Source organism: Lampris incognitus, chromosome 6 (assembly GCF_029633865.1).
Source record: "Lampris incognitus isolate fLamInc1 chromosome 6, fLamInc1.hap2, whole genome shotgun sequence".
NCBI classification, from domain to species: Eukaryota; Metazoa; Chordata; class Actinopteri; order Lampriformes; family Lampridae; genus Lampris; species Lampris incognitus.
In genome coordinates, this window is record NC_079216.1 from 871,506 (window position 1) to 898,359 (window position 26,854).

A 26,854-nucleotide genomic window follows, 5' to 3' on the forward strand; every position below is an offset into this window, starting at 1 on the left:
GTCTCTCTCTCTCTCTGTGGGTTTCTTTCTCGCTCTCTCTCTCTCGCTCTGTCTCTGTCTGTGTGTGAGTGTCTCTCTCTGTATCTCTATGTATGTCTCGCTCTCTCTCTCTCTCTCTCGCTCTCTCTCTCTCTCTCTCTCTCTGTTGTTGTGGTGTTAGCTCCAGCATAGTGAGGTTTTCTCCTCCCTAACAGGAAACTCTCTCTCTCCCACTGTCTCTCTCGCTCTGTATATAAGTGTGGAAGGCTGGATTGGGTTTCAGATTAAGAGGGAATGCTCGGCTGAAGAGGCTCGACCCCTGCGGTGACCTTTGCCTTTCTCAGGATCGTCTGTGGTGTTGGTCGGCGTGCAGACGCTGCAGGTGAGTTTGAAGTTTGAACCAGTTCATTCAGACGTGTTTTATCTGAGGGCACATGTGAGGAGTCAGGGCGTCTGGAGATAATTAGGGTGTTTTCACAGTCGGCCATCCAAACAACAGGAGCGAGGTGGAGTCACTGTGTCATGGCAGCACGGCGGTGAGGGTCACGGCTGAAATGTCGCTTTCAGCTCATTTACTAAATGAAAAGAAAAACAAGAGAAGCCCTTCTGTGTGTCTGCTGTCTGTCCCTATGTTCACACTGCAGACCAGTACAGTCCGTCGCCTAACTGCTGGATTCTGTCTTCTGCTCTCATTAATTTTAATGATTTAGGAGGTTTCCCACAAGCCAAATGACGGCGGGGGCTGATGAGGCCAGTCTGTTTAGCAGCAGCATTAAAGGTTCATATTCTCTCCAAGTTTTCCAGCCTGGCTGTCATCACAGCATGGCCGAGGCTCCACAGGGTGGCAGGCCGGTGGAAACTAGAACAACCTGAAGGGATTTCAGGATTGTAGATAAGCTCCTGATGGAGATTCGCTGGGAAACCCACCTGCTGGAGCCAAAACAGCCGCCGTCTCGTCCTGCAGACTGACTCTGCATCATCTGTGAGGGAATGTGCAGGTCCAGTCTGCTCTCAGTTGTGGGTTTGTTCTGGTTCTGGACATCTGTGTCATTGTAAACGGGTTGAAGTGATGGATCTGATGTGGTTCCTGGTGGGATCGTTCCATGGCAGCTCCAAGATGGATGAATAAGATCTTGACCTGGATCCTCCAATGTTCATCATCTGAATCCGTCTATCTACCTTCATCAGAGAGACATCACCTCATCACCCTCAGTACAGAAATAATCTAAACCAAAAAGAGAAACATTTCTTTTTTTCACTCGTTCTTAACATTTTCTTTAATCATCCCCTCTTCCCGGTCACTGTGACAATAAAACCAGTGGTCTGTGAATCAAATCCCCAAAAGTCCTGTGTTCAGTTTCTCTGAGGTCATCCAGGTGTTCATTCATCCAACATAAAAACTGGTTTTTATCTTTTTTACATTTCCTGGTGGTCCAGACGCTCCGGGTTTTATGAAATGGTGTTTTTTAGGATGTCATCATCCTTAAAACAGACATGTTAGGTGTTTGGTCCCTTTCAGTTCAGGTTTGTTTCCACACGGTGATGTGAGGACATCATGACAAACACCTAGTCTGACCACATGAGGTCAGGATTCATATTCTGTGATGCTGTTTGGTCTGCTAGCGTTATTCATCTGCTGCTGGATGTGGACACTCCATGTCTGAATCCTGTGAATCACCAGCACACATTACACACGACATGACCTCTGCGTGACCTTGGTTATCACATCAACAGTTAGTTTCATTAGAATCAGGGCTTCCTGTCTTCCTTCGTGCCAGATCTTGTAGCAGAAACCATGGCGGCACAGGGTTCAGTTTCCTGTGGAGATGTGACCCACGCCAGCTCAGCATCTTCACGTTCAGCTTCCTGTGGAGCTCAGTAGAACATGTGACCCATGTTGGCTCAGCACCTTCATGTTCAGCTTCCTGTGGAGCTCAGTAGAACATGTGACCCATGCCAGCTCGGCACCTTCAAGTTCAGCTTCCTGTGGAGATCAGTAGAACATGTGACCCACGCCAGCTTGGCACCTTCACATTCAGCTTCCTGTGGTGCTCAGTAGAACATGGGACCCATGTCGGCTCAGCACCTTCATGTTCAGCTTCCTGTGGAGCTCAGTAGAACATGTGACCCACGCCAGCTTGGCACCTTCACATTCAGCTTCCTGTGGAGCTCAGTAGAATGTGACCCACGCCAGCTTGGCACCTTCACGTTCAGCTTCCTGTGGAGCTCAGTAGAACATGTGACCCACGCCGGCTCGGCACCTTCACATTCAGCTTCCTGTGGAGCTCAGTAGAACATGTGACCCACGCCGGCTCGGCACCTTCACATTCAGCTTCCTGTGGAGCTCAGTAGAACATGTGACCCACGCCAGCTTGGCACCTTCACATTCAGCTTCCTGTGGAGATCAGTAGAACATGTGACCCACGCCGGCTTGGCACCTTCATGTTCAGCTTCCTGTGGAGCTCAGTAGAACATGTGACCCACACCAGCTCAGCACCTTCACATTCAGCTTCCTGTGGAGCTCAGTAGAATGTGACCCACGCCAGCTTGGCACCTTCATGTTCAGCTTCCTGTGGAGCTCAGTAGAACATGTGACCCACGCTGGCTCGACACCTTCACATTCAGCTTCCTGTGGAGCTCAGTAGAACATGTGACCCACGCCGGCTTGGCACCTTCACATTCAGCTTCCTGTGGAGCTCAGTAGAACATGTGACCCACACCAGCTCAGCATCTTCACATTCAGCTTCCTGTGGAGATCAGTAGAACATGTGACCCACGCCAGCTCGGCACCTTCACATTCAGCTTCCTGTGGAGATCAGTAGAACATGTGACCCACGCCAGCTTGGCACCTTCCCATTCAGCTTCCTGTGGAGCTCAGTAGAATGTGACCCACGCCGGCTCGGCACCTTCACGTTCAGCTTCCTGTGGAGCTCAGTAGAACATGTGACCCACGCCGGCTCGGCACCTTCACGTTCAGCTTCTTGTGGAGCTCAGTAGAACATGTGACCCATGCCAGCTCGGCACCTTCACGTTCAGCTTCCTGTGGAGCTCAGTAGAACATGTGACCCACGCCGGCTCGGCACCTTCACATTCAGCTTCCTGTGGAGATCAGTAGAACATGTGACCCACGCCGGCTTGGCACCTTCACCTTTGTCTGATCTGCCAGGAAGGGCGAGCGTCCCGTCTGTCTTGGAGGTGAAGGTGTAGGAATATTGCAGCATAGCACATGGCAATTGGAGGCCCATGTTTAGTTTCTATCTTTTCCACCTCCCTCAGAGGTTCAGCTGAGAGAAATCACTACGTGTGCCTTCTTGGCCTGACTGAAAGATGACGGCGTGTTCCTACCATCCTCTTGTCAGAACTGAACCCTCTCTGGACTGTCAGCTTCAACAATGACTAACTTCAAATGCTTGGTGTGAGAAGTCAGCTTCCAAAGCTGTGCTGGTGTCATATGCCCTCACCTGCAGCCAGAACACAGAGCTGAGACTAAACTGGATTTCCGTGTGTTAGAAAGCCATCAGCTCTTTCAGCAGGCGCTTCAGAGCCACACACACGTCCCACCAAGGGGAAGACTCTGCTGACTAAAATCATGTTCCTTCTCCAACAAGTTACTGTTAATCCCCCCGCTCTGATATCCCCCCCCCACACACACACACATAAATATCAGTCCCCGGCTCCATCGGGTCTGGTAGCTGCTGGGTTTTGCTGTGAGTGCTCTCATGCAGTGGATTTATGCGAGAAGTTTCCTCCGGTTTGAACTCTGTTGTATTTTCAACCATATTTCAAATCACAAGTTCCCTCTGTGAGCCGCTGGGTGAGGGAAGGCCTCTGGAACCACAGGCATTATCAACGTCTTATCTTAATGGATCCCAGATCAGCCCGTGGCTTCCAGGGTAGGACTCAGCCTGACAGCGGGCCAGTCTTCATCATGCTCTGCAACGCCGGGCCTCTTCCTGGCATCCACCATGATGGAAATCATATGGAAATCATATGGAAATCATCTGGGCATCTAACACCCCCCCCCGTGCCCCCGCCCCACACCGCTAATCCAAACCAGACACACACGCTGTGTTGAATAATCATGACAAGAAAAATAACCTACAACTTCTGACACCGTGTGCAGTCCAGCTCATCACAACACGTGTGTGTTGTGTGGCTGTTGTGTGTGTGTGGTGTGGATATTGTATATTGTGTGTGTTGTGCGGATGGCGGGTGTCTTTGATACTGAGAACATACTGTGTTGTTGAACTGGGCTCCTCTTGGAGGAGGAGGAGAGGGGCTGGTGGAACAGGATGTGGTCCATCTCTCCATTCTTGGCAGCAGACGAGTCCAGAACCTCAGAGAAAAAAAAGATCTTTCACTTTCCATTCAGGAACCACATGACCGACATGCTGCTGTTGTTCTCACACTGCACACATCCACACACACTCCACACATCCACACACACTCCACACATCCACACACACTTCTGATCTTCTGGTTCATCATCATGATCCATCATGTCTCTGTCACCGGCCTTCATTCTCACGACACTTCCATCGCTGTGTCTGTCTACCCCCCCCCGTCATCTGCCCTGTCATCTGTCTGTCTGCTTGCCGGCGCCACTGAGGCCCACCCCCCACCACCCCCGAACCCACTATGGCGCTGATCCCACTCCAGTTTTCCGAGTGAGCCATTTACAGAAAGACGGGGAGTGGTTCCCTCAGCTGAGAAAGTTTCACTGCTGCACTTCTGGAGAAAGCTGCAACAAAACCAGCCAGCGCTCATCTGGAGGCCCTCTGCTGACAAACAGCAACGTGGAAACTCATTCACTCACTCGTTCACTCACTCACTCACTCACTCACTCACTCACTCACTCACTCAATCATTCATCCACTCTCACTCGTTCATTCATTCGTTTATTCACTCTCATTAACTAGTTCATTCACTCACTCATTAATTCGTTCACTCATTCATTAACTTATTTGTTCGTTCATTCATTCTCACTCGTTTATTCACTCGCTCACTCACTCACTCGTTTATTCACTCGCTCACTCACTCACTCATTCATTCGTTCCAAAACGCCTTTCCTGTGATTTCACAGTGAAACCTCCTTTTACAAAATATTAACAGAATAAAAGACCAGACCTTTTTTTTTGTTTTTTGGATTCTTCCCCCTTTTCCCCTCCCCAGTTGTACTTGGCCAATTACCCCACTCTTCCGAGCCGTCCCGGTCTCTGCTCCTCCCCCTCTGCTGATCCGGGGAGGGCTGCAGACTACCACATGGCTCCGCCTATAGATGTGGAGTCACCAGCCTCTTCTTTTCACCCGACAGTGAGGAGTTTCACCAGGGGGACGTAGCGCGTGAGAGGATCACGCTGTTCCCCCAGTTCCCCCTCCCCCCTGAACAGGCGCCCCGATTGACCAGAGGAGGCGCTAGTGCAGCGACCAGAACACATCCGGCTTCCCACCCACAGACACAGATTTTTGTTCTAAATGAATTGGCCAGTAAAACCTAATCAAGGCCTGAGAGAGGTGACAGATGATGAACACAGCTATGGGTCATTTTTTAGCTTTTAGCATCTTAATGTTGATCATGGCGACACGGTGGTGCGGTGGTTAGCATGGTTGCCTCACAACAAGAAGGTCCTGGGTTCAAGCCCCAGGGTAGTCCAACCTGTGTGGAGTCTGCACGTTCTCCCAGATGTTTTCCCTGACTAAACTCAGAAGAACAGATGTTTTTCCCTGACTAAACTCAGAAGAACAGATGTTTTTCCCTGACTAAACTCAGAAGAACAGCTGTTTTTCCCTGACTAAACTCAGAAGAACAGGTGTTTTCCCTGACTAAACTCAGAAGGACAGGTGTTTTCCCTGACTAAACTCAGAAGAACAGGTGTTTTCCCTGACTAAACTCAGAAGAACAGGTGTTTTCCCTGACTAAACTCAGAAGGACAGGTGTTTTCCCTGACTAAACTCAGAAGGACAGCTGTTTCCCTGACTAAACTCCGAAGAACAGCTGTTTTTCCCTGACTAAACTCAGAAGGACAGGTGTTTTTCCCTGACTAAACTCAGAAGAACAGGTGTTTTCCCTGACTAAACTCAGAAGGACAGGTGTTTTCCCTGATTAAACTCAGAAGAACAGGTGTTTTCCCTGACTAAACTCAGAAGAACAGGTGTTTTCCCTGACTAAACTCAGAAGGACAGCTGTTTCCCTGACTAAACTCCGAAGAACAGCTGTTTCCCTGACTAAACTCAGAAGAACAGCTGTTTCCCTGACTAAACTCCGAAGAACAGCTGTTTCCCTGACTAAACTCAGAAGAACAGCTGTTTCCCTGACTAAACTCAGAACAGCTGTTTCCCCGACTAAACTCAGAACAGCTGTTTCCCTGACTAAACTCAGAAGAACAGCTGTTTCCCTGACTAAACTCAGAAGAACAGATGTTTTCCCTGACTAAACTAAGGAGAACAGATTCTGGTTCTCTACACATAAACTGGATGATCTGCACTTCAATAACAACCAAAGGTCTCCTCTTACTGCTGTAAAGTCATCTTGGAATGACAGTCCCATGAATTTATTGCTGCCATACAGAGAACAAGCAAAACCTCTAGAAGGTCAGATGCAGATGAAACGCTGTTGTACATTAGGAGCTCTGCTTCTCGTGTGAAGGCAAACCTGTGGCAACTTTAAATGCTTGGGGCTTGACTGCTGCTGTGTTTGAAGGGGACTGTGAAATGATGTGCACACCTTCACCCTTTTAATGCTGATGGATTATTTTAACTCTTCAAAAATGTAGTTTTTTAAGGCCACCCTTCCAACACCTCTGTCATTTTCTCTTCATTCAGGATGATTGACAGCCTCATTCCCTGATTGGAGCCCCAGGATGCCAATGGTATCAGTGGGTGGCGCCACCTCCCACCACGCTGTACATGTGGCTCTGACCTGCTCCTGGTTTCCGCTCCTCCTCCACATAGCCTTCGCTCAGAAAGCTGCCAAGCTGCCGCTGGTTGGTCGCAAGCCTTTCATTGCGGCGTGGAATGCCCCGCTGGACATGTGCGCCATCAAGTACAATGTGACCACCCACCTCGATCGCCTCTTCCACGTCCATGGCAGCCCGCGAGCTGTCCGCACCGGTCAGAACGTAACCATCTTCTATGCCAACCGGCTGGGCTACTACCCCTACTACACTGATCAGGGTCACCCGGTGCATGGAGGACTGCCCCAGAACAGCAGCCTGGACCTGCACCTCCTCAAGGCCTACCAGGACATTGTACACTTCATCCCCACCCAGGACTTCAGAGGCCTGGCCATTATCGACTGGGAGTACTGGCGACCGCAGTGGAACCGCAACTGGCACAAGAAGGATATTTACCGTCGCAAGTCACGGGAGTTGATCGCGAAGGCCTATGTCAATGTGAGTGAGGCACAGGTGGAGGAACTCTCGCGCCGCCGGTTCGAGAAAAGCGCCCGAGCATTCATGCAGAGGACCATCCAGTTGGGGATGCGGCTTCGCCCCAACGGCCTCTGGGGTTTCTATCTGTACCCGGATTGCCACAACTACAACCTTCATGAGGAAAACTACATGGGCGCCTGCCCTCTGCTGGAGAGACTGCGTAATGACGAGCTGTCGTGGTTGTGGAACAGCAGCACAGCGATCTTCCCCTCAGTGGCCATAAGAAAAAGCCACACCAACAGCATCAGTAACCTTCACTTCTCACAACACCGAATCCGCGAGGCGCTGAGAGTTGCCTCACTCTCCTCCAAAGAGTTCGACCTCCCCACATTCGTCTACCTGCGGCTGGGATACAGAGACGAGGCCATGGCCTTCCTCACCACGGTGGGTGGAAAACCAAAACCCAGTAGTAAATACTACATATTGTACTTCCTCTTAACAGTTTTCCGTCTTACAGCAGTTTATCTTGCTTTTTTAGGCACACATAAATCCTGATGATACTAACTCGTAGTACACGTGTATCAGCAGCATCACGCTGGTGTAAAACTCGTAGTACACGTGTATCAGCAGCATCACGCTGGTGTAAAACTCCTAGTACACGTGTATCAGCAGCATCGCGCTGGTGTAAAACTTGTAGTACACGTGTATCAGCAGCATCACGCTGGTGTAAAACTCGTAGTACACGTGTATCAGCAGCATCACGCTGGTGTAAAACTCGTAGTACACGTGTATCAGCAGCATCACACTAGTGTAAAACTCGTAGTACACGTGTATCAGCAGCATCACGCTGGTGTAAAACTCGTAGTACACGTGTATCAGCAGCATCACGCTGGTGTAAAACTCGTAGCACACGTGTATCAGCAGCATCACGCTGGGGTAAAACTCGTAGTACACGTGTATCAGCAGCATCACGCTGGGGTAAAACTCGTAGTACACGTGTATCAGCAGCATCACACTAGTGTAAAACTCGTAGTACACGTGTATCAGCAGCATCACGCTGGGGTAAAACTCGTAGTACACGTGTATCAGCAGCATCACGCTGGGGTAAAACTCGTAGTACACGTGTATCAGCAGCATCACACTAGTGTAAAACTCGTAGTACACGTGTATCAGCAGCATCACGCTGGTGTAAAACTCGTAGTACACGTGTATCAGCAGCATCACGCTGGGGTAAAACTCGTAGTACACGTGTATCAGCAGCATCACGCTGGGGTAAAACTCGTAGTACACGTGTATCAGCAGCATCACGCTGGTGTAAAACTCGTAGTACACGTGTATCAGCAGCATCGCGCTGGTGAAAAACTCGTAGTACACGTGTATCAGCAGCATCACGCTGGTGTAAAACTCGTAGTACACGTGTATCAGCAGCATCGCGCTGGTGTAAAACTCGTAGTACACGTGTATCAGCAGCATCGCGCTGGTGTAAAACTCGTAGTACACGTGTATCAGCAGCATCACGCTGGGGTAAAACTCATAGTACACGTGTATCAGCAGCATCACGCTGGGGTAAACTCGTAGTACACGTGTATCAGCAGCATCACGCTGGGGTAAAACTCATAGTACACGTGTATCAGCAGCATCACACTGGGGTAAACTCGTAGTACACGTGTATCAGCAGCATCACGCTGGGGTAAAACTCGTAGTACACGTGTATCAGCAGCATCACGCTGGGGTAAAACTCGTAGTACACGTGTATCAGCAGCATCACGCTGGGGTAAAACTCGTAGTACACGTGTATCAGCAGCATCACGCTGGGGTAAACTCGTAGTACACGTGTATCAGCAGCATCACACTGGGGTAAAACTCATAGTACACGTGTATCAGCAGCATCACACTGGGGTAAACTCGTAGTACACGTGTATCAGCAGCATCACGCTGGGGTAAAACTCATAGTACACGTGTATCAGCAGCATCACACTGGGGTAAACTCATAGTACACGTGTATCAGCAGCATCACGCTGGGGTAAAACTCGTAGTACACGTGTATCAGCAGCATCACGCTGGGGTAAAACTCGTAGTACACGTGTATCAGCAGCATCACGCTGGGGTAAAACTCGTAGTACACGTGTATCAGCAGCATCACGCTGGTGTAAAACTCGTAGTACACGTGTATCAGCAGCATCACACTGGGGTAAACTCGTAGTACACATGTATCAGCAGCATCACGCTGGGGTAAAACTCGTAGTACACGTGTATCAGCAGCATCACACTGGGGTAAACTCGTAGTACACGTGTATCAGCAGCATCACGCTGGGGTAAAACTCGTAGTACACGTGTATCAGCAGCATCACACTAGTGTAAAATGAAGACACCCAGAGGAGGCAGTGTCCTCTTGGAAATAACCGTTCATGTTCATGTTGTCTGATGATGATGCTCCTCTTCACCTCCATCTTCATCACGGAGTCCACCAAGACAGCACGGGGGGGGGGGGGGGGGGGTCTCTTCTGTAGGACGTCTTATGTGGCGGGACACTCGTAGGCAGCCTCACTGCAGGGACAGAGAAAATAAAGCAGTTCAGAACAGAAACCAGTTTAATTACAACCACACATTTTTTTTGTACCTTTTGACTCATTTCAGTTCTGTTCTTAAAAGGTTATATTATATTATACTATCAAGTTATATTATCATTATTATTGTTATTATACTGGTTATACTATACTGGTTATATAATCAAGTTATGTTATGATTATACTGGTTATATAATCAAGTTATATTATTATTATTATTATACTGTTATATAATCAAGTTATATTATTATTATACTGGATATATTATACTGGTTATATTATGATTATACTGGTTATATTATATTGGTTATATTACGATTATACTGGTTATATAATCAAGTTATATTATGATTATACTGGTTATATTATACTGGTTATATAATCAAGTTATATTATTATTATACTGGTCATATTATGATTATACTGGTTATATTATACTGTTTATACTATCAAGTTATACTACTATTATTATTGTTATTATTATTATTATTATTATTATTACTATTATTATTATTATACTGATATTATGATTATACTGGTTATATCATGATTATACTGGTTATATTATACTGGTTATACTATCAAGTTATACTATTATTATTATTGTTATTATTATTATTATTTTTATACTGGTTATTTTATACTGGTTATATCATACTGGTTGTATTATTAGTATACTGTTTATATTATACTGGTTGTATTATTAATATACTGGTTATTTTATACTGGTTATATCATACTGGTTGTATTATACTGGTTGTATTATTAGTATACTGGTTATATTATACTGGTTATATCATTAATATATTGGTTATATTATACTGGTTGTATTATACTGGTTGTATTATTAGTATACTGGTTATATTATACTGATTGTATTAATAGTATACTGGTTATATCATACTGGTTATATGATTAATATACTGGTTATTTTATACTGGTTATATCATACTGGTTGTATTATACTGGTTGTATTATTAGTATACTGGTTATATTGTACTGGTTATATCATACTGTTTTTATTATACTGGTTGTATTATTAATACACTAGTTATTTTATAATGATTGTATTACACTGGTTGTATTATTAGCATACTAGTTATATTGTACTGGTTATATTATTAATATACTGGTTATATCATACTGGTTGTATTATAATGGTTGTATTATTAGTATACTGGTTATATTATACTGGTTATATTATTAGCATACTGGTTGTATTATTAGTATACTGGTTATATTATACTGGTTATATTATTAGTATACTGGTTATTTTTTACTGATTATATCATACTGGTTATATTATTAGTATACTGGTTATTTTGTACTGGTTATATTATACCGGTTATATTACTAGTATACTGGTTATTTTGTACTGGTTATACTATACTGGTTGTATTATACCGGTTATATTATTAGTATACTGGTTATTTTGTACTGGTTATATTATACTGGTTGTATTATACCGGTTATATTATTAGTATACTGGTTATTTTGTATTGGTTATACTATTAGTATACTGCTTATTTTGTACTGGTTATATTATTAGTATACTGCTTATTTTGTACTGGTTATATTATTAGTATACTGGTTATGTTGTACTGTAAATATTATTAATATACTGGTTATTTTGTACTGGTTATAGTATACTGGTTGTATTATACCGGTTACATTATTAGTATACTGGTTATTTTGTACTGGTTATATTATTAGTATACTGGTTATTTTGTACTGGTTATATTATTAATGTACTGGTTATATCATACTGGTTGTATTATACCGGTTATATTATTAGTATACTGGCTGTATTATACCAGTTATATTATTAGTATACTGGTTATTTTGTACTGGTTGTATTATACTGGTTGTATTATACCGGTTATATTATTAGTATACTAGTTATTTTGTACTGGTTATATTATACTGGTTGTATTATTAGTATACTGGCTATTTTATACTGGTTATATTATACTGGTTGTATTATACCGGTTATATTATTATACTGGTTATTTTATACTGGTTATATCATACTGGTTGTATTATACTGGTTATATTATTAATATACTGGTTATTTAATAATGATTTTATTACAGTGGTTGTATTATACCAGTTATATTATTAGTATACTGGTTGTATTATACCGGTTATATTATTAGTATACTGGTTATTTTGTACTGGTAATATTATACTGGTTGTATGATACCGGTTATATTATTAGTATACTGGTTATTTGATACTGGTTATATCATACTGGTTGTATTATACCGGTTATATTAATAGAATACTGGTTATTTTGTACTGGTAATATTATACTGGTTGTATTATACCGGTTATATTATTAGTATATTGGTTATTTGATACTGGTTATATCATACTGGTTGTATTATACCGGTTATATTATTAGTATACTGGTTATTTTGTACTGGTTATATTATACTGGTTGTATTATACCGGTTATATTATTAGTATACTGGTTATTTGATACTGGTTATATCATACTGGTTGTATTATACCGGTTATATTATTAGAATACTGGTTATTTTGTACTGGTTATATCATACTGGTTGTATTATACCGGTTATATTATTAGTATACTGGTTATTTTATACTGGTTATATCATACTGGTTGTATTATACCGGTTATATTATTAGTATACTGGTTATATTATACTGGTTGTATTATACCGGTTATATTATTAGTATACTGATTATTTTATACTGGTTATATTATCAAGGAAAACAGGTTGGAGAGCTGGGCTAACACCTATATACTATCTCTCCGGGCTTGGGAGAAAGAGTGTTATACCCCAGCTTTGTGTCCCTCAGGAGAAAGCTCTCCGCTGCACAGCTGACGTGTCATCGTACCCGTGTTGTGGACAGCACAGTGAAGCAGCTCAGTTCCACTTCAGCACGTGTACTGCTGGCTTTAGTTTAGTTTACTTTATTGTTTATTTGACAGGGACAACGCACAATTTTACAATTGCACCACAGTTAGCTGGCAGCTAATTTGCATCTGCAGTCCCTGGCAGGCAAACAAACAACAATTAATAAGCTACAATGTAGCTTTAAGCTACAATGAAGTCATTGTAGCGGAATATGGCTACAATACTACTAATGTTCTCCTTATAACTTGAGGGGCACCACCTATGACCGCCATAGGAACTGTGGTTAATCCTTCTCAGATCTGAGGTTGTAACTTCCCCATTACAGGGATGTCTGTCTGCCTTTTTGTTTTTTGATTTTTCCCTTTTTCTCCCCAATTATACTTGGCCAATTACCCCACTCTTCCGAGCCGTCCTGGTCTCTGCTCCACCCCCTCTGCTGATCCGGGCAGGGCTACAGACTACCACATGCCTCCTCCCATACATGTGGAGTCACCAGCCACTTCTTTTCACCTGACAGTGAGGAGTTTCACCAGGGGGACGTAGCACGCGGGAGGATCACGCGATTCCCACCAGTTCGCCCTCCCTCTCCCCCTCGAACAGGCGAACCGACCGACCAGAGGAGGCGCTAGTGCCGTGCCCAGGACACAAGCCCACATATGGCTTCCCGCCAGCAGACACGGCCAGTTGTGTCGGTAGGAATGCCCAACCAAGCCGGAGGTAACATGGGGATTCAAACCGCCAACCCCCGTGTTGGTTGGCAACGGAATAGACCGCAACGCCACCTGGACGCCCCTGTCTATTGGTATTTTTAAGACCAATCAGGCGCCTCCCGGTGAACAGCCAGTCATGCAGCCTGCAAAATATTCATTAACTGCATTAACCATCGAGGTGAAGTTTAACTAGAAGTCTTGAAAGAAATCTGACAGAGAAAACAAGACCGGTTAAAACCTGGCGAGAGGCTGGACCGTGACTACGTTTAGAAAGACCGGTATAAAACCTGGCCTGAGGCTGGACCGTGACTACGTTGCGAAAGACCGGTATGAAACCTGGCGTGAGGCTGGACCGTGACTACGTTGAGAAAGACCGGTATAAAACCTGGCGTGAGGCTGGACCGTGACTACGTTGAGAAAGACCGGTATAAAACCTGGCGTGAGGCTGGACCGTGACTACGTTGAGAAAGACCGGTATAAAACCTGGCCTGAGGCTGGACCATGACTACGTTTAGAAAGACCGGTATAAAACCTGGCCTGAGGCTGGACCATGACTACGTTTAGAAAGACCAGTTTAAAACCTGGCGTGAGTCTGGACCGTGACTACGTTTAGAAAGACTGGTTAAAACCTGGCGTGAGGCTGGACCGTGACTACGTTTAGAAAGACCGGTTAAAACCTGGCCTGAGGCTGGACCATGACTACGTTTAGAAAGACCAGTTTAAAACCTGGCGTGAGTCTGGAACGTGACTACGTTTAAAAGCGTCTGTTTGGACATGGATTCTGTTTGGATATGGATTCTGTGAACAGCACTTGTAGTGGACATGGATTCTGTTTGGATATGGATTCTGTGAACAGCACTTGTAGTGGACATGGATTCTGTTTGGACATGGATTCTGTTTGGACATGGATTCTGTGAACAGCGGCTGTACTGGATATGGATTCCTTTTGGACATGGATTCCTTTTGGACGTGGATTCTGTTTGGACATGGATTCTGTGAACAGCGGTTGTCCTGGACATGGACTCTGAACGGCGGTTGTCCTGCACATGGATTCTTTTTGGACATGGACTCTGTGAACAGCGGTTGTCCTGGACATGGATTCTGTTTGGACATGGACTCTGAACGGCGGTTGTCCTGGACATGGATTCTGTTTGAACATGGACTCTGTGAACAGCGGTTGACCTGGACATGGATTCTGTTTGGACATGGACTCTGTAAACAGCAGTTGTCCTGGACATGGATTCTGTTTGGACATGGACTCTGTGAACAGCGGTTGTCCTGGACATGGATTCTGTTTGGACATGGACTCTGTGAACGGCGGTTGTCCTGGACATGGATTCTGTTTGGACATGGACTCTGTGAACGGCGGTTGTCCTGGACATGGATTCTGTTTGGACATGGACTCTGTAAACAGCAGTTGTCCTGGACATGGATTCTGTTTGAACATGGACTCTGTGAACGGCGGTTGTCCTGGACAGCATCTTTCAAACCCTGACTATTTACACAGTTGGACAGCACCAATTTATTCTTTATGTGAAATAATGACCTGGCTACATCACTGCTGCCAGGATCACTGGAACGGCTGGGCGGGACACCCCTGTAAATGCCCCCCAGTTACCACCAACTCTCTGGGGACGCAGATAGTTTACACTAACTGTGTGTGGCTGCTAGTTCGGCTGTTTGTGACTTCGTCTTTTTTGCAGTGAGTCGTGTCAGCAGTATCCACAGTAGAATGACAGTAGTATCCCAGCAGTATCCACAGTAGAATGACAGTAGTATCCACAGGAGTATCCACAGTAGAATGACAGTACTATCCCATCAGTATCCACAGTACAATGACAGTAGTATGACAGTAGTATCCCAGCAGTATCCACAGTAGAATGACAGTAGTATCCACAGGAGTATCCACAGTAGAATGACAGTAGTATCCCAGCAGTATCCACAGTAGAATGACAGTAGTATCCCAGCAGTATCCACAGTAGAATGACAGTAGTATCCCAGCAGTATCCACAGTAGTATCCACAGGAGTATCCACAGTAGAATGACAGTAGTATCCCAGCAGTATCCACAGTAGTATCCACAGCAGTAGCCACAGGAGTATCCACAGTAGAATCACAGTAGAATCCACAGTAGAATCACAGTAATATGCAGAGCAGTAGCCACAGTAGTATCACAGCAGTATCACAGTAGCAATATGTTACTTTCATCAGCAAACTGCGGCGCTGATTGACGACCAAAAGGGAAACTCCCATTTCTGTGTTTACAAGCAACTTCATTGGTTGGCCAATGAAGCTTGTAACTTGTCTGATGTCGTTGGTTGCCGCTAGGTGGAACTGTTGTTGGTCACCTGACCCAGCGGCCCAACTGTGTCAAAGTGATCACTCAGTCAGTCACTCAGGGACATTCGCCCCGCTGGCCGGTCCCGTCAAAAACAGGCTAGCAGGCTGGCTTGAGTCAGGAGGGGGACACTTGTTTTACAGATATTTAGCTCCATCTGTTGTTGTGAACGTATATGAACATTTACCACCAGAACGAGTGGGACTTAACTGCTACCTAACACTACCATGGGCGTCAACATGGCGGCCGGTGTTACACTCTATATTGTGTCAAGATAAATACCCAGCTGAGAAGTTAATGCATTACATATGTTAGTATGTCTGTTATGAAACTAACTGACACCAAAATTAACATTCCAACAACTTTAACACTACTTTTAAACAATTTAAAATGGCCACTGTCCAACGCCTGTAAATACTGCAAGGCCTCGCTGGTAGTCATGGTGCATCTGTAACCAGACATGTTGGACATCATCACACATCAAGTTTAGACTATTTGTCTGCACTGGAGGATGCTAATGTGTTTCTAAGACACAGCAACAAACTTCACATAGGAAATTATGTCACCAACACACATAAATACTGACATGACGCACACCATCACACGCAGATTACAAGACGGTCATGTTGACCGCTCATGGTCGTCTTAGGAAGATCTTATCATAACTTTTTTGTGAGATTAATCTAAAACTCATTCTATTGCAAATATATGCAGTTTTACGAGAATTCAGGGAGCTCTGTATCTTTTTTCCCCCAAAAAGTTATTAAACTTTAAAAATCCAAAACCCTCATAATGACCGTCTTGGTCGTTCTAGTCTAGACCCCAAATATAGGACGACCCCACTTTTTCAGACGTATTTACAACAAACAAAAGACCTGTTTTATATTGGGACAAATAGGGTAATTATGGGGCCTAGATCATTGTTCATAAAATTGTTTGGTGAGTAATACTATTTGGGTTACTAGAGGTTACTAGAGTAATACTAGCTGGGTTACTAGAGGTTACTAGCATAATACTAGCTGGGTCACTAGAGGTCACTAGAGTAATACTAGCTGGGTTACTAGAGTAATGCTAGCTGGGTTACTAGCGGTTAATAGAGGTTACTAGAGTAATACTAGCTGGGTTACTAGAGTAATACTATCTGGGTTAATAGAGGTTATTAGAGTAATACTAGCTGGGTTACTAGAGATTACTAGAGAAATACTAGCTGGGTTACTAGAGGTTACTAGCATAATACTAGCTGGGTTACTAGAGGTCACTAGAGTAATACTAGCTGGGTTACTAGAGTAATGCTAGCTGGGTTACTAGCGGTTAATAGAGGTTACTAGAGTAATACAGCTGGGTTACTAGAGTAATACAGCTGGGTTACTAGAGTAATACTATCTGGGTTACTAGAGGTTAATAGAGGTTACTAGAGTAATACTAGCTGGGTTACTAGAGATTACTAGAGAAATACTAGCTGGGTTACTAGAGGTTACTAGCATAATACTAGCTGGGTTACTAGAGGTCACTAGAGTAATACTAGCTGGGTTACTAGAGTAATGCTAGCTGGGTTACTAGCGGTTAATAGAGGTTACTAGAGTAATACTAGCTGGGTTACTAGAGTAATACTATCTGGGTTACTAGAGGTTAATAGAGGTTACTAGAGTAATACTAGCTGGGTTACTAGAGATTACTAGCTGGGTTACTAGAGGTTACTAGAGGTTGCTACTAGCTGGGTTACTAGAGGTTACTAGAGTAATACCAGCTGGATTACTAGAGGTTGCTACTAACTGGGTTACTAGAGGTTACTAGAGTAATACTAGCTGGATTACTAGAGGTTGCTACTAACTGGGTTACTAGAGGTTACTAGAGTAATACTAGCTGGATTACTAGAGGGTCAGACATGTAGAGAATCAGAGTTACTGTAAAGCTCTCTGAGGAATGTTTGAATTCATGACCTCAGGCAAGTTCAACAACATCTAACACATATGAAGGAGGGCTGTTCATGAGATTGTTTTTGTGTGTGTGTGTGTGTGTGTGTGTGTGTGTGTGTGAGAGAGAGAGAGAGAGAGAGAGAGAGAGAGAGAGAGAGAGAGAGAGAGAGAGAGAGAGAGAGAGAGAGAGAGAGAGAGAGAGGAAGGGACAGGTGGGGATAGAGAGAGAGAGAGAGAGAGAGAGAGAGAGAGAGAGAGAGAGAGAGAGAGAGAGAGAGAGAGAGAGAGAGAGGAGAGAGAGAGAGAGAGAGAGAGAGAGAGAGAGAGGGAGGGAGGGAGGGAGGAGAGAGGAGAGAGGAGAGAAAGACAAAGGTGTGAGAGAGCGAGGGAGAGGAGAGAGAAGGAAAGAGAGAGAGAACAGACAGAGAGAGAGAGATAGAAGGAAACAGAGAAGGAGAGAGAGAGAGAGAGGGAGAGAGAGAGAGAGAGAGAGAGAGAGAGAGAGAGAGAGAGAGAGAGAGAGAGAGAGAGAGAGAGAGAGAGAGAGGAGAGAGAGAGAGAGAGAGAGAGAGGGAGGGAGGGAGGGAGGGAGGGAGGAGAGAGGAGAGAAAGACAAAGGTGTGAGAGAGCGAGGGAGAGGAGAGAGAAGGAAAGAGAGAGAGAACAGACAGAGAGAGAGAGATAGAAGGAAACAGAGAAGGAGAGAGAGAGAGAGGAGAGGAGAGAATGAAACTTGAATTAACTCAAGTCATTGTCCTGACTAAGAGAAAAATACACAACTGCCATCATCACCAACGAGAGATGAGGAAGTTCTTCCTCTTGTGTGGAAAAGAGCTGTGGTGTTGTGTGGAGATGCATTAACTCTCCTTCCTGTGATCAACAGTGAAGATGACCTGTAAAGGTTGGCAAGTGTTCTTCTGTCCTGCTATAAACTGGATCATTGTGTCAAACACATGATCCCTCTGGAAGGTCCTCTGGTCTGGTTGATGTCTTTATGTGGGTTGGGTCGAAGGCCACTTTGCAAACTCTGTCTATGAAAAGACTTGGCTCACTTATCTCTGGTGAAATTCCAAAGGGAGGAAGAGAGAGAGAGACAGGGAGACAAGGGGGGGGGGGTCCTCGCTACATCACATTACAAAGTCCCTCCAACAGTTAAAAAGACAGTTAATAAAGATAATGTAGTAATTCAGTATTTCTGGAATACAGATAAGATATTTAACTCTGTAGTATTATCAAGTCCAACACGGTCTCAAGTTTTTCAGAAGACTCATTTCATACAAAGTGTTAAAAGTCCCATCCCAGTCTGCTCTAAATTACAGGATGTTGGTATAAACTAGTACAGGAAGCAAGTGATGATGATGATGGGGTGGGGTTCATGTAAGGTCAGCGGGATTTGTTGTGATTCTGTTCTGAATGGAATCACATGTGTTGATGTAAAAGCTGCTTATGGAATGTGCTTCCTACAGAAAGACCTGATCCACACCATCGGGGAGAGTGCCGCTCTGGGTGCCGCTGGTTTCGTGATCTGGGGAGATCTGAACCTGACCTCATCCAGAGTAAGTCTTCATCCAGTCCTCTTCACTACAAAAACCAAAAACGTACCAACAACAACACACCAACAACTCGCAAACAATACCGACACAAACAATAATATACCGACACCTCGACAACAACACACTGACAACACAACACCAGCAACAATACTCCAACATCAGAAATGAATAATGGGTCTGCTGGATTTATCATCACTGACAGACAGAAGACAGAGCCAGCACCAACAACTGTCAGTAGTCCTTTCGGTGCTGGTTCTTTACCACACCTCCATTATTCATGTTATTAGCTGCAACTATGTTTATCCTGCTATGCTTACATCACAGCATACAGCACCAGCCTGCCATGTTTTAACCTTCTTTTTTTTTTGTGGGAGGATTTCCCCCCCCTTTTCTCCCCAATGGTATCCGGCCAATTACCCCACTCTTCCGAGCCATCCAAGTCTCTGCTCCACCCCCTCTGCCAATCCGGGGAGGGCTGCAGACTACCACATACCTCCTCCGATACACATGGAGTCACCAGCCGCTTCTTTTCACCTGACAGTGAGGAGTTTCACCAGGGGGACGTAGCATGTGGGAGGATCACGCTATTCCCCCCAGTTCCCAGTTCACGGCTAACTGTGTCTATAGGGAAGCCTGACCAAGCTGGAGGTAACACAGGGATTCGAACCAGTGATCCCCGGGTTGGTAGACAACAGAATAGACCGCTATACTACCCGGATGCCCCAGTTCTTGGTTTTTAACCTGGAGATGTCAGCAAACGCACTACAGTACTCTGGGGTTTAGTCAGTCTTCTGATATTTACTACGTAGCTCTGATGTTATGAACTACACATGTCTACTACTCACGTTTAGCACCAGGAGAGCTGAAAGACCACATGTAGCACCTCAGACGGCACAAACAGAGCTGCAAGCCCATAAAAAGGGTTTTCATGTGTGAAGCGTTTTATTTCCTCAAACTTGTTGATCTATTTCGGGCAGCAGACAGTCGCTGGTTGACATCATGTGGTCCTAGTGTAGGGTTGACTCTCAAACCACCGACATTTAGAGTGTTTGTTACACCGCTATAAAGACTCACGGCCCAAAGCTAGGAAACACAGACAAACTTCATCAAAACCTCTTTATCGCTGTATCTGACCGTTTTACGTCACAATAACGTTTGTCTAACTGTTCCCTTCCCTGATGTTCAACTTGTTTGTTCTGTCCAGTTTGAAAAGTGGTCTGCAATAAGATGCAATATAAACTGTAGACGATAACATACCATGATCCCCCACAGAGAAACACAACCGGCTCAGACTAAACAATGGAAACACAGCAGAGGGGATGAGCAACAGTCACACAAGTGTGTTGAAGTGTTTTGTTTTTTTTTTTTTTACACTTTTTGTTTTTAACAGCATTTAAAATACAAACAAAGTACAGAACAAGAGGTCTTACTTTTTATCATCCAACACCACAGACAGACAGACATTCAGGTGCAGGTCATCACACAGGGACTTCAGCAATGTTGCCTCATGACAAATAAGACAGGAAAAAAACCCCGAATCAACAAGTTTCCTTTAAGCAACAATCCCATTTTCCCCCGTATTTTTCCCCTGTGTCTCTGTAGACACAGAGCTAAAGTCATCTTTTCCATGGAGCATATATACTTCACAATTCCAGTAAAAAGGTCCATATTTGGAGGATTTCTCTGCAGCCAACATTTGGTGACATCTTTTTTAGATGCTACTAGGGCATTTTTCAGGAGATAGGCATCACCTTTACATAAGTTTTTAGGAGGAACTCCAAGATACAGAGAGGAGAAAGACACATCAATATTAAAGCCCAAGGTCCGAGAGATCAAACATCCCACTTGTTCCCAAACAGGTTGAATATGTGGACACAACCAAAATATGTGGGTTCTTCAAGTCTGTTAAAATGACAAATATGCCAAAAACTCTCAGAAACAACTGAGTCATTCTGTCTCATGTACACCACATAAATAACTTTTTATTGAAATTTATACAGAGTCCCAATGTACTCTGAGATTAAAGCACAGAACAAATAAACAATTGGAAAGAAAAATGAAATCATAGCTTTAACAGAAATCAATCTAAATGTCTGACTCATCAAAGTAGACTTGCAGATTTAACAGACAAACACCTTTGGCACCTTTTCACAGATCTCACATACACTATATGGACAAAAGTATTTGGGCACCTGGCCATTACACCTACAGGAGCTTTTCTGACATCTCATTCTAAAGCCATAGGCATTAATATGGAGTTGGTCCCCCTTTGCAGCTATAACAGCTTCCACTCTTCTGGGAGGGCTTTCCACAAGATTTTGGAGTGTGTCTGTGGGAATATTTGCCAATTCATGCAGAAGAGCATTTGTGAGGTCAGGCACTGATGTTGGACGAGAAGACCTGGCTCGCAATCTCCTTTCTAGTTCATCCCAAAGGTGTTCGATGGGGTTGACTTCAGGGCTCTGTGCAGGCCAGTCAAGTTCTTCCACACCAAACTCACCCAACCATGTCTTAATGGACCTTGCTTTGTGCACTGGGGCACAGTCATGCTGGAACAGAAAAGTGCCCTCCCCAAACTGTTCCCACAAAGCATAGAATTGTCCAAAATGTCTTGGTATGCTGAAGCATTAAGATTCCCTTCACTGGAACTAAGGGGCCTAGCCCAACCCCTGAAAAACAACCCCATACCATCATCCCTCCTCCACCAAACTTTACAGTTGGCACAATGCAGTCAGGCAGGTAACGTTCTCCTGGCATCCGCCAAACCCAGACTCGTCCATCAGACTGCCAGACAGAGAAGCGTGATTCGTCCCTCCACAGAACACGTTTCCACTGCTCCAGAGTCCAGTGGCAGCGTGCTTTACACCATCCACCCGACGCTTGGCATTGTGCTTGGTGATGTAAGGCTTGCATGCAGCTGCTCAGCTATGGAAACCCATTCCATGAAGCTCCCGGCACACAGTTTTTGTGCTGATGTTAATGCCAGAGGAAGTTTGGAACGCTGCAGTTATTGAGTCAACAGTGTTGGCAACTTTTACACACTATGCACCTCAGCACTCGTTGACCCCGCTGTGTGACTTTACGTGGTCTGCTACTTCATGGCTGAGTTGCCATTGTTCCTAAACGCTTCCACTCTTCAATAATACCACTTACAGTTGACTGTGGAATATCCAGCAGGGTAGAAATTTCACGGACTGACTTATTGCAAAGGTGGCATTGTGCTGTCAGTAGTCGAGAAGAAGTTTGTGTAGTTGAATTCAGTAAATACTGTCTCTTTAAGAGACCTCAGTGCTGATGATGTCATCTGGTGAAGTCTCGCGGAAACAAGGTAATCTCATGGTAGTTCGCAGTAGAGGATAAGCGAGAGCATGGCAGATCATCTCCTCATGGCTTCAGTATTCGCCAACATCCTGCTACATTTCAGCCTTTGACAGTATTGTCATTTTACCCTACCTCTAATTCACTATTAAAAGAAGTTGAACTGAATGCCGCCGTCATCGTGGTGATTGGGGGAGGACTTATCTGTCTGCCAGCTCATGCAGGGCGCATGAGGGTTACAGAACAGGCATCCTATGACAGTAACATGCTTGAATTCACTGAGCTCTTCAGAAATGACCCATTCTTTCACAAACGTGTGTAAACGCAGACTGCATGGCTAGCTGCTGGATTTTATACACCTGTGGCTATGGGTCTGAATGAAACACCTGAATTCAATGATTAAGAGGTGTGTCCCAATACATTTGTACATATAGTGTAGCTGTTTCATACAGATCTTACATAGCTGTTTCATATAGACCTCACATAGTAGCTGTTTCATATAGACCTAACATAGTAGCTATTTCACATAGATCTTACATAGCTGTTTCATATAGATCTCACGTAGCTGGTTCATGTAGATCTCACATAGCTGTTTCATATAGATCTCACATAGCTGTTTCATATAGATCTTACATAGCTGTTTCATATAGATCTCACATAGCTATTTCATATTGATCTCACATAGCTGTTTCATACAGATCTCACGTAGCTGTTTCATACAGATCTCACGTAGCTGTTTCATACAGATCTCACGTAGCTGTTTCATATTGATCTCACATAGCTGTTTCATATAGATCTCACATAGCTGTTTCATATAGATCTCATATAGCTGTTTCATATAGACCTCACATAGCTGTTTCATATACATCTCACATAGCTGTTTCATATAGATCTCACATAGCTGTTTTATATAGATCTTACATAGCTGTTTCATATAGATCTCACATAGCTGTTTCATATAGATCTCACATAGCTGTTTTATATAGATCTTACATAGCTGTTTCATATAGATCTCACATAGCTGTTTCATATAGATCTCACATAGCTGTTTCATATAGATCTCACATAGCTGTTTCATATTGATCTCACATGGCTCTGTGTCATATAGATCTTACATAGCTTTTTGATATAGATCTCACATAGCTGTTTCATATTGATCTCACATAGCTGTTTAATATAGATCTCACACAGCTGTTTCACATAGCTCTAGCATAGCTTTTTGATATAGATCTCACACAGCTGTTTCATATAGCTCTAGCATAGCTTTTTGATACAGATCTCACATAGCTGTTTCATATTGATCTCACATAGCTGTTTAATATAGATCTCACACAGCTGTTTCATATAGATCTAGCATAGCTTTTTGATATAGATCTCACATAGCTGTTTCATATAGCTCTAGCATAGCTGTTTGATATAGAGCTCACATAGCTGTTTCATATAGCTCTAGCATAGCTGTTTGATATAGATCTCACATAGCTGTTTCATATTGATCTCACATAGCTGTTTCATATAGATCTCACATAGCTATTTCATATAGCTCTCACATAGCTCTGTGTCATATCGATCTTACATAGCTCTGTTTCATATAGATCTCACATAGCTATTTCATATTGATCTCACATAGCTGTTTCATATAGATCTCACATAGCTGTTTCATATACAATTAAGGTCAAAATTGTTAGCCCCCTTCATGAAATCAAACAAAACCATTAACTTTTCCATGGAAATGACCTTAGCAAAAGTGTTTGTAGTTTAATTGCTTCCGAAAGAACAAAGACAAAATCTCCACTAAGCTTGATTAAGGTATTCTACTGATGTGCTGAATTGAAACAAGAATAAACAAAAATGACAAGGCCAAAATTATTAGCCCTCTGACAATTTATAGTCAATAATGTAACCTTTCTGACTCACAGCTGACAACAACCTCTTATGGTAGTTCCTAACTAGGTTGGCACATGTCTCTTGAAGGATCTTAGCCCATTCTTCCATGGCAAATTGTTCCAGCTCATCCAAATTGCGTGGTTTTCCAGCATGGGCATTAACCTTGAGCTCCCGCCACAGATTCTCTCAATAAGATTGAGATCTGGACTTTGAGAGGGCCACTCCAGGACCTTGGTTTTGGTGTACCTTCAAAAAGTTTTGGACCAACTTGGATGTATGCTTCAGGTCATTATCTTGCTGGAAGACCCAGCAGTGACCTAAAGCTAGACTGGCAGCAGAGTTCTTTACATTAGCCTTCAAAATGTCAACATAATCTTCTTTCTTCATGATCCCATGAACCCCAACAAGGTTCCCTGTGCCTGAAGCAGCAAAACGGCCCCACAGCATTATGCTCCCACCACCATGTTTAACTGTGGCACCTGTGTTTTTAGGGTTGAAGGCCTCTCCCTTCCTTCGCCAAACAAAAGCAACATCCATGTGCCCAAACAGCTCAAGTTTAGTCTCATCAGACCAAAGGACAGACTTTCAAAACGTGTGCCCATGTTTCAAATGTTCACGGGCAAACTTCAGTCTGGCTTTGATGTGCCGCTGTGTGAGCAATGGAGTTTTTCTTGGATGATGACCTCGAAGCCCACCACGATGAAGACAACACAACAGCCTTCCTTGAAACATCAAGTTCAGAAGAGGCCAGTTCAGCAACAATCATCTTGGCAGAGATCCGTGGATTGTTGTTGACATCTCTGACTATTTTCCTCTCCAAAGTTTTTGAAATCTTGCACTTTCGACCACGCCAGGTTTGTTTCTAACAGAATTTGTCTCCTTGTGCTTTGCAATGATGCAATGCACAGCTGTCCTAGACAGTGTGAAACGCTTGGAAATGGCAGTATAGCCTTCCCCCTTAAGATGAGCATCCACTATCTTCTTTCTCAGTTCCAGACTGGTTTCTTTACTTTTTGGCATGATGAAATTACTTCTTACCAAGAATTTAAGAGTAGTCCCTCCCAATCAAGTGTTCAAGTGCCACTAGCCGTGTTCATTGGAGTCCCTTAAGTAAAGTTCAATGCTGATTGATTGCTCAGGTGTGGTTTGAAAGCTGATTGATTGCTCAGGTGTGTTTTGAAAGCAAAAAAATCAGATGGGGGCTAATAATTTTGACCACCTCAATTTTCACTACATTTGATATAAAGCAAACCTGAAGATTTATTTTACATTCCAAAATGTACCAAATAGGGGCCTTAACATTGATGAATGTTTTACTATGTAAAGTTTTATGAACGATGCAAACATTGGGCAGAATTTTAGGGAAATGTTCCATAGTTCCTTGGGGGCTAATAATTTTGACCTTAACTGTAGATCTCACATAGATGCTTCATGTAAATCTCACATAGCTCTGTCTCATATAGATCTCACATAGCTGTTTCATATAGATTTCACATAGCTGTGTTTCATATAGATCTCACATAGCTGTTTCATATAGATCTCACATAGCTGTGTTTCATATAGATCTCACATAGCTGTGTTTCATATAGATCTCACATAGCTGTGTTTCATATAGATCTCACATAGCTGTGTTTCATATAGATCTCACATAGCTGTGTTTCATATAGATCTCACATAGCTGTGTTTCATATAGATCTCACATAGCTGTGTTTCATATAGATCTCACATAGCTGTGTTTCATATAGATCTTAGATAGATATGTCTCACATAGACATGAGAGGGAGTTCTGCTGAGTATAAATGATATCTATTATTACCTAAAGGTTTTTCTTCTTCTGCAGTTCAACTGCACCAAGGTGAAGTCTTTCCTGAGTCACCGCCTGGGGCAGTACATCACCAATGTGACGCGTGCCGCTGAGCTCTGCAGTGACTTCCTGTGCCAGAACAACGGGCGGTGCATACGCCGCAATCCACGTGCCCACCATTACCTCCACCTTAATGCCAACAGCTACCACATCCAGCCGTCTGGAGAAATAGACTTCACAGTGACAGGCTGGCCCTCCCAACATGACCTTCAGCTGCTGTCGGAGCGGTTCCACTGTCACTGCTATGAAGGACACAGTGGGGAGCACTGTGACAGCCTGAACCAGGTGGTGGAGGAAGAACAGGAGGAGGTGGAGAGGGAGAAAGAGGAGGAGAGGTGGAGATCTGACTGGGAGGAGGAGCAGGTGGAGAAATGGGACGGCAAGGAGAGTTCAGCTGCAACCAGCATCCACCTTAATCTAATGTTGTTCGTGTTGGTTTTAAACTGGTTGTTCGTCCGGCTGGTCGTATGA

General features: G+C 44.0%; 1 protein-coding gene across 1 annotated transcript; it reads left to right on the forward strand.

Annotated features, from left to right (window-relative positions):
• Nucleotides 1-314: 314 nt before the first annotated feature.
• Nucleotides 315-26,854, forward strand: LOC130113904 (hyaluronidase-4). Its single transcript, XM_056281603.1, has 4 exons — nucleotides 315-361; nucleotides 6,802-7,793; nucleotides 19,231-19,320; nucleotides 26,360-26,854. The coding sequence occupies exons 2-4, from the start codon at nucleotides 6,840-6,842 to the stop codon at nucleotides 26,852-26,854; spliced, it is 1,539 nt and encodes a 512-aa protein (XP_056137578.1). The 5' UTR covers nucleotides 315-361; nucleotides 6,802-6,839.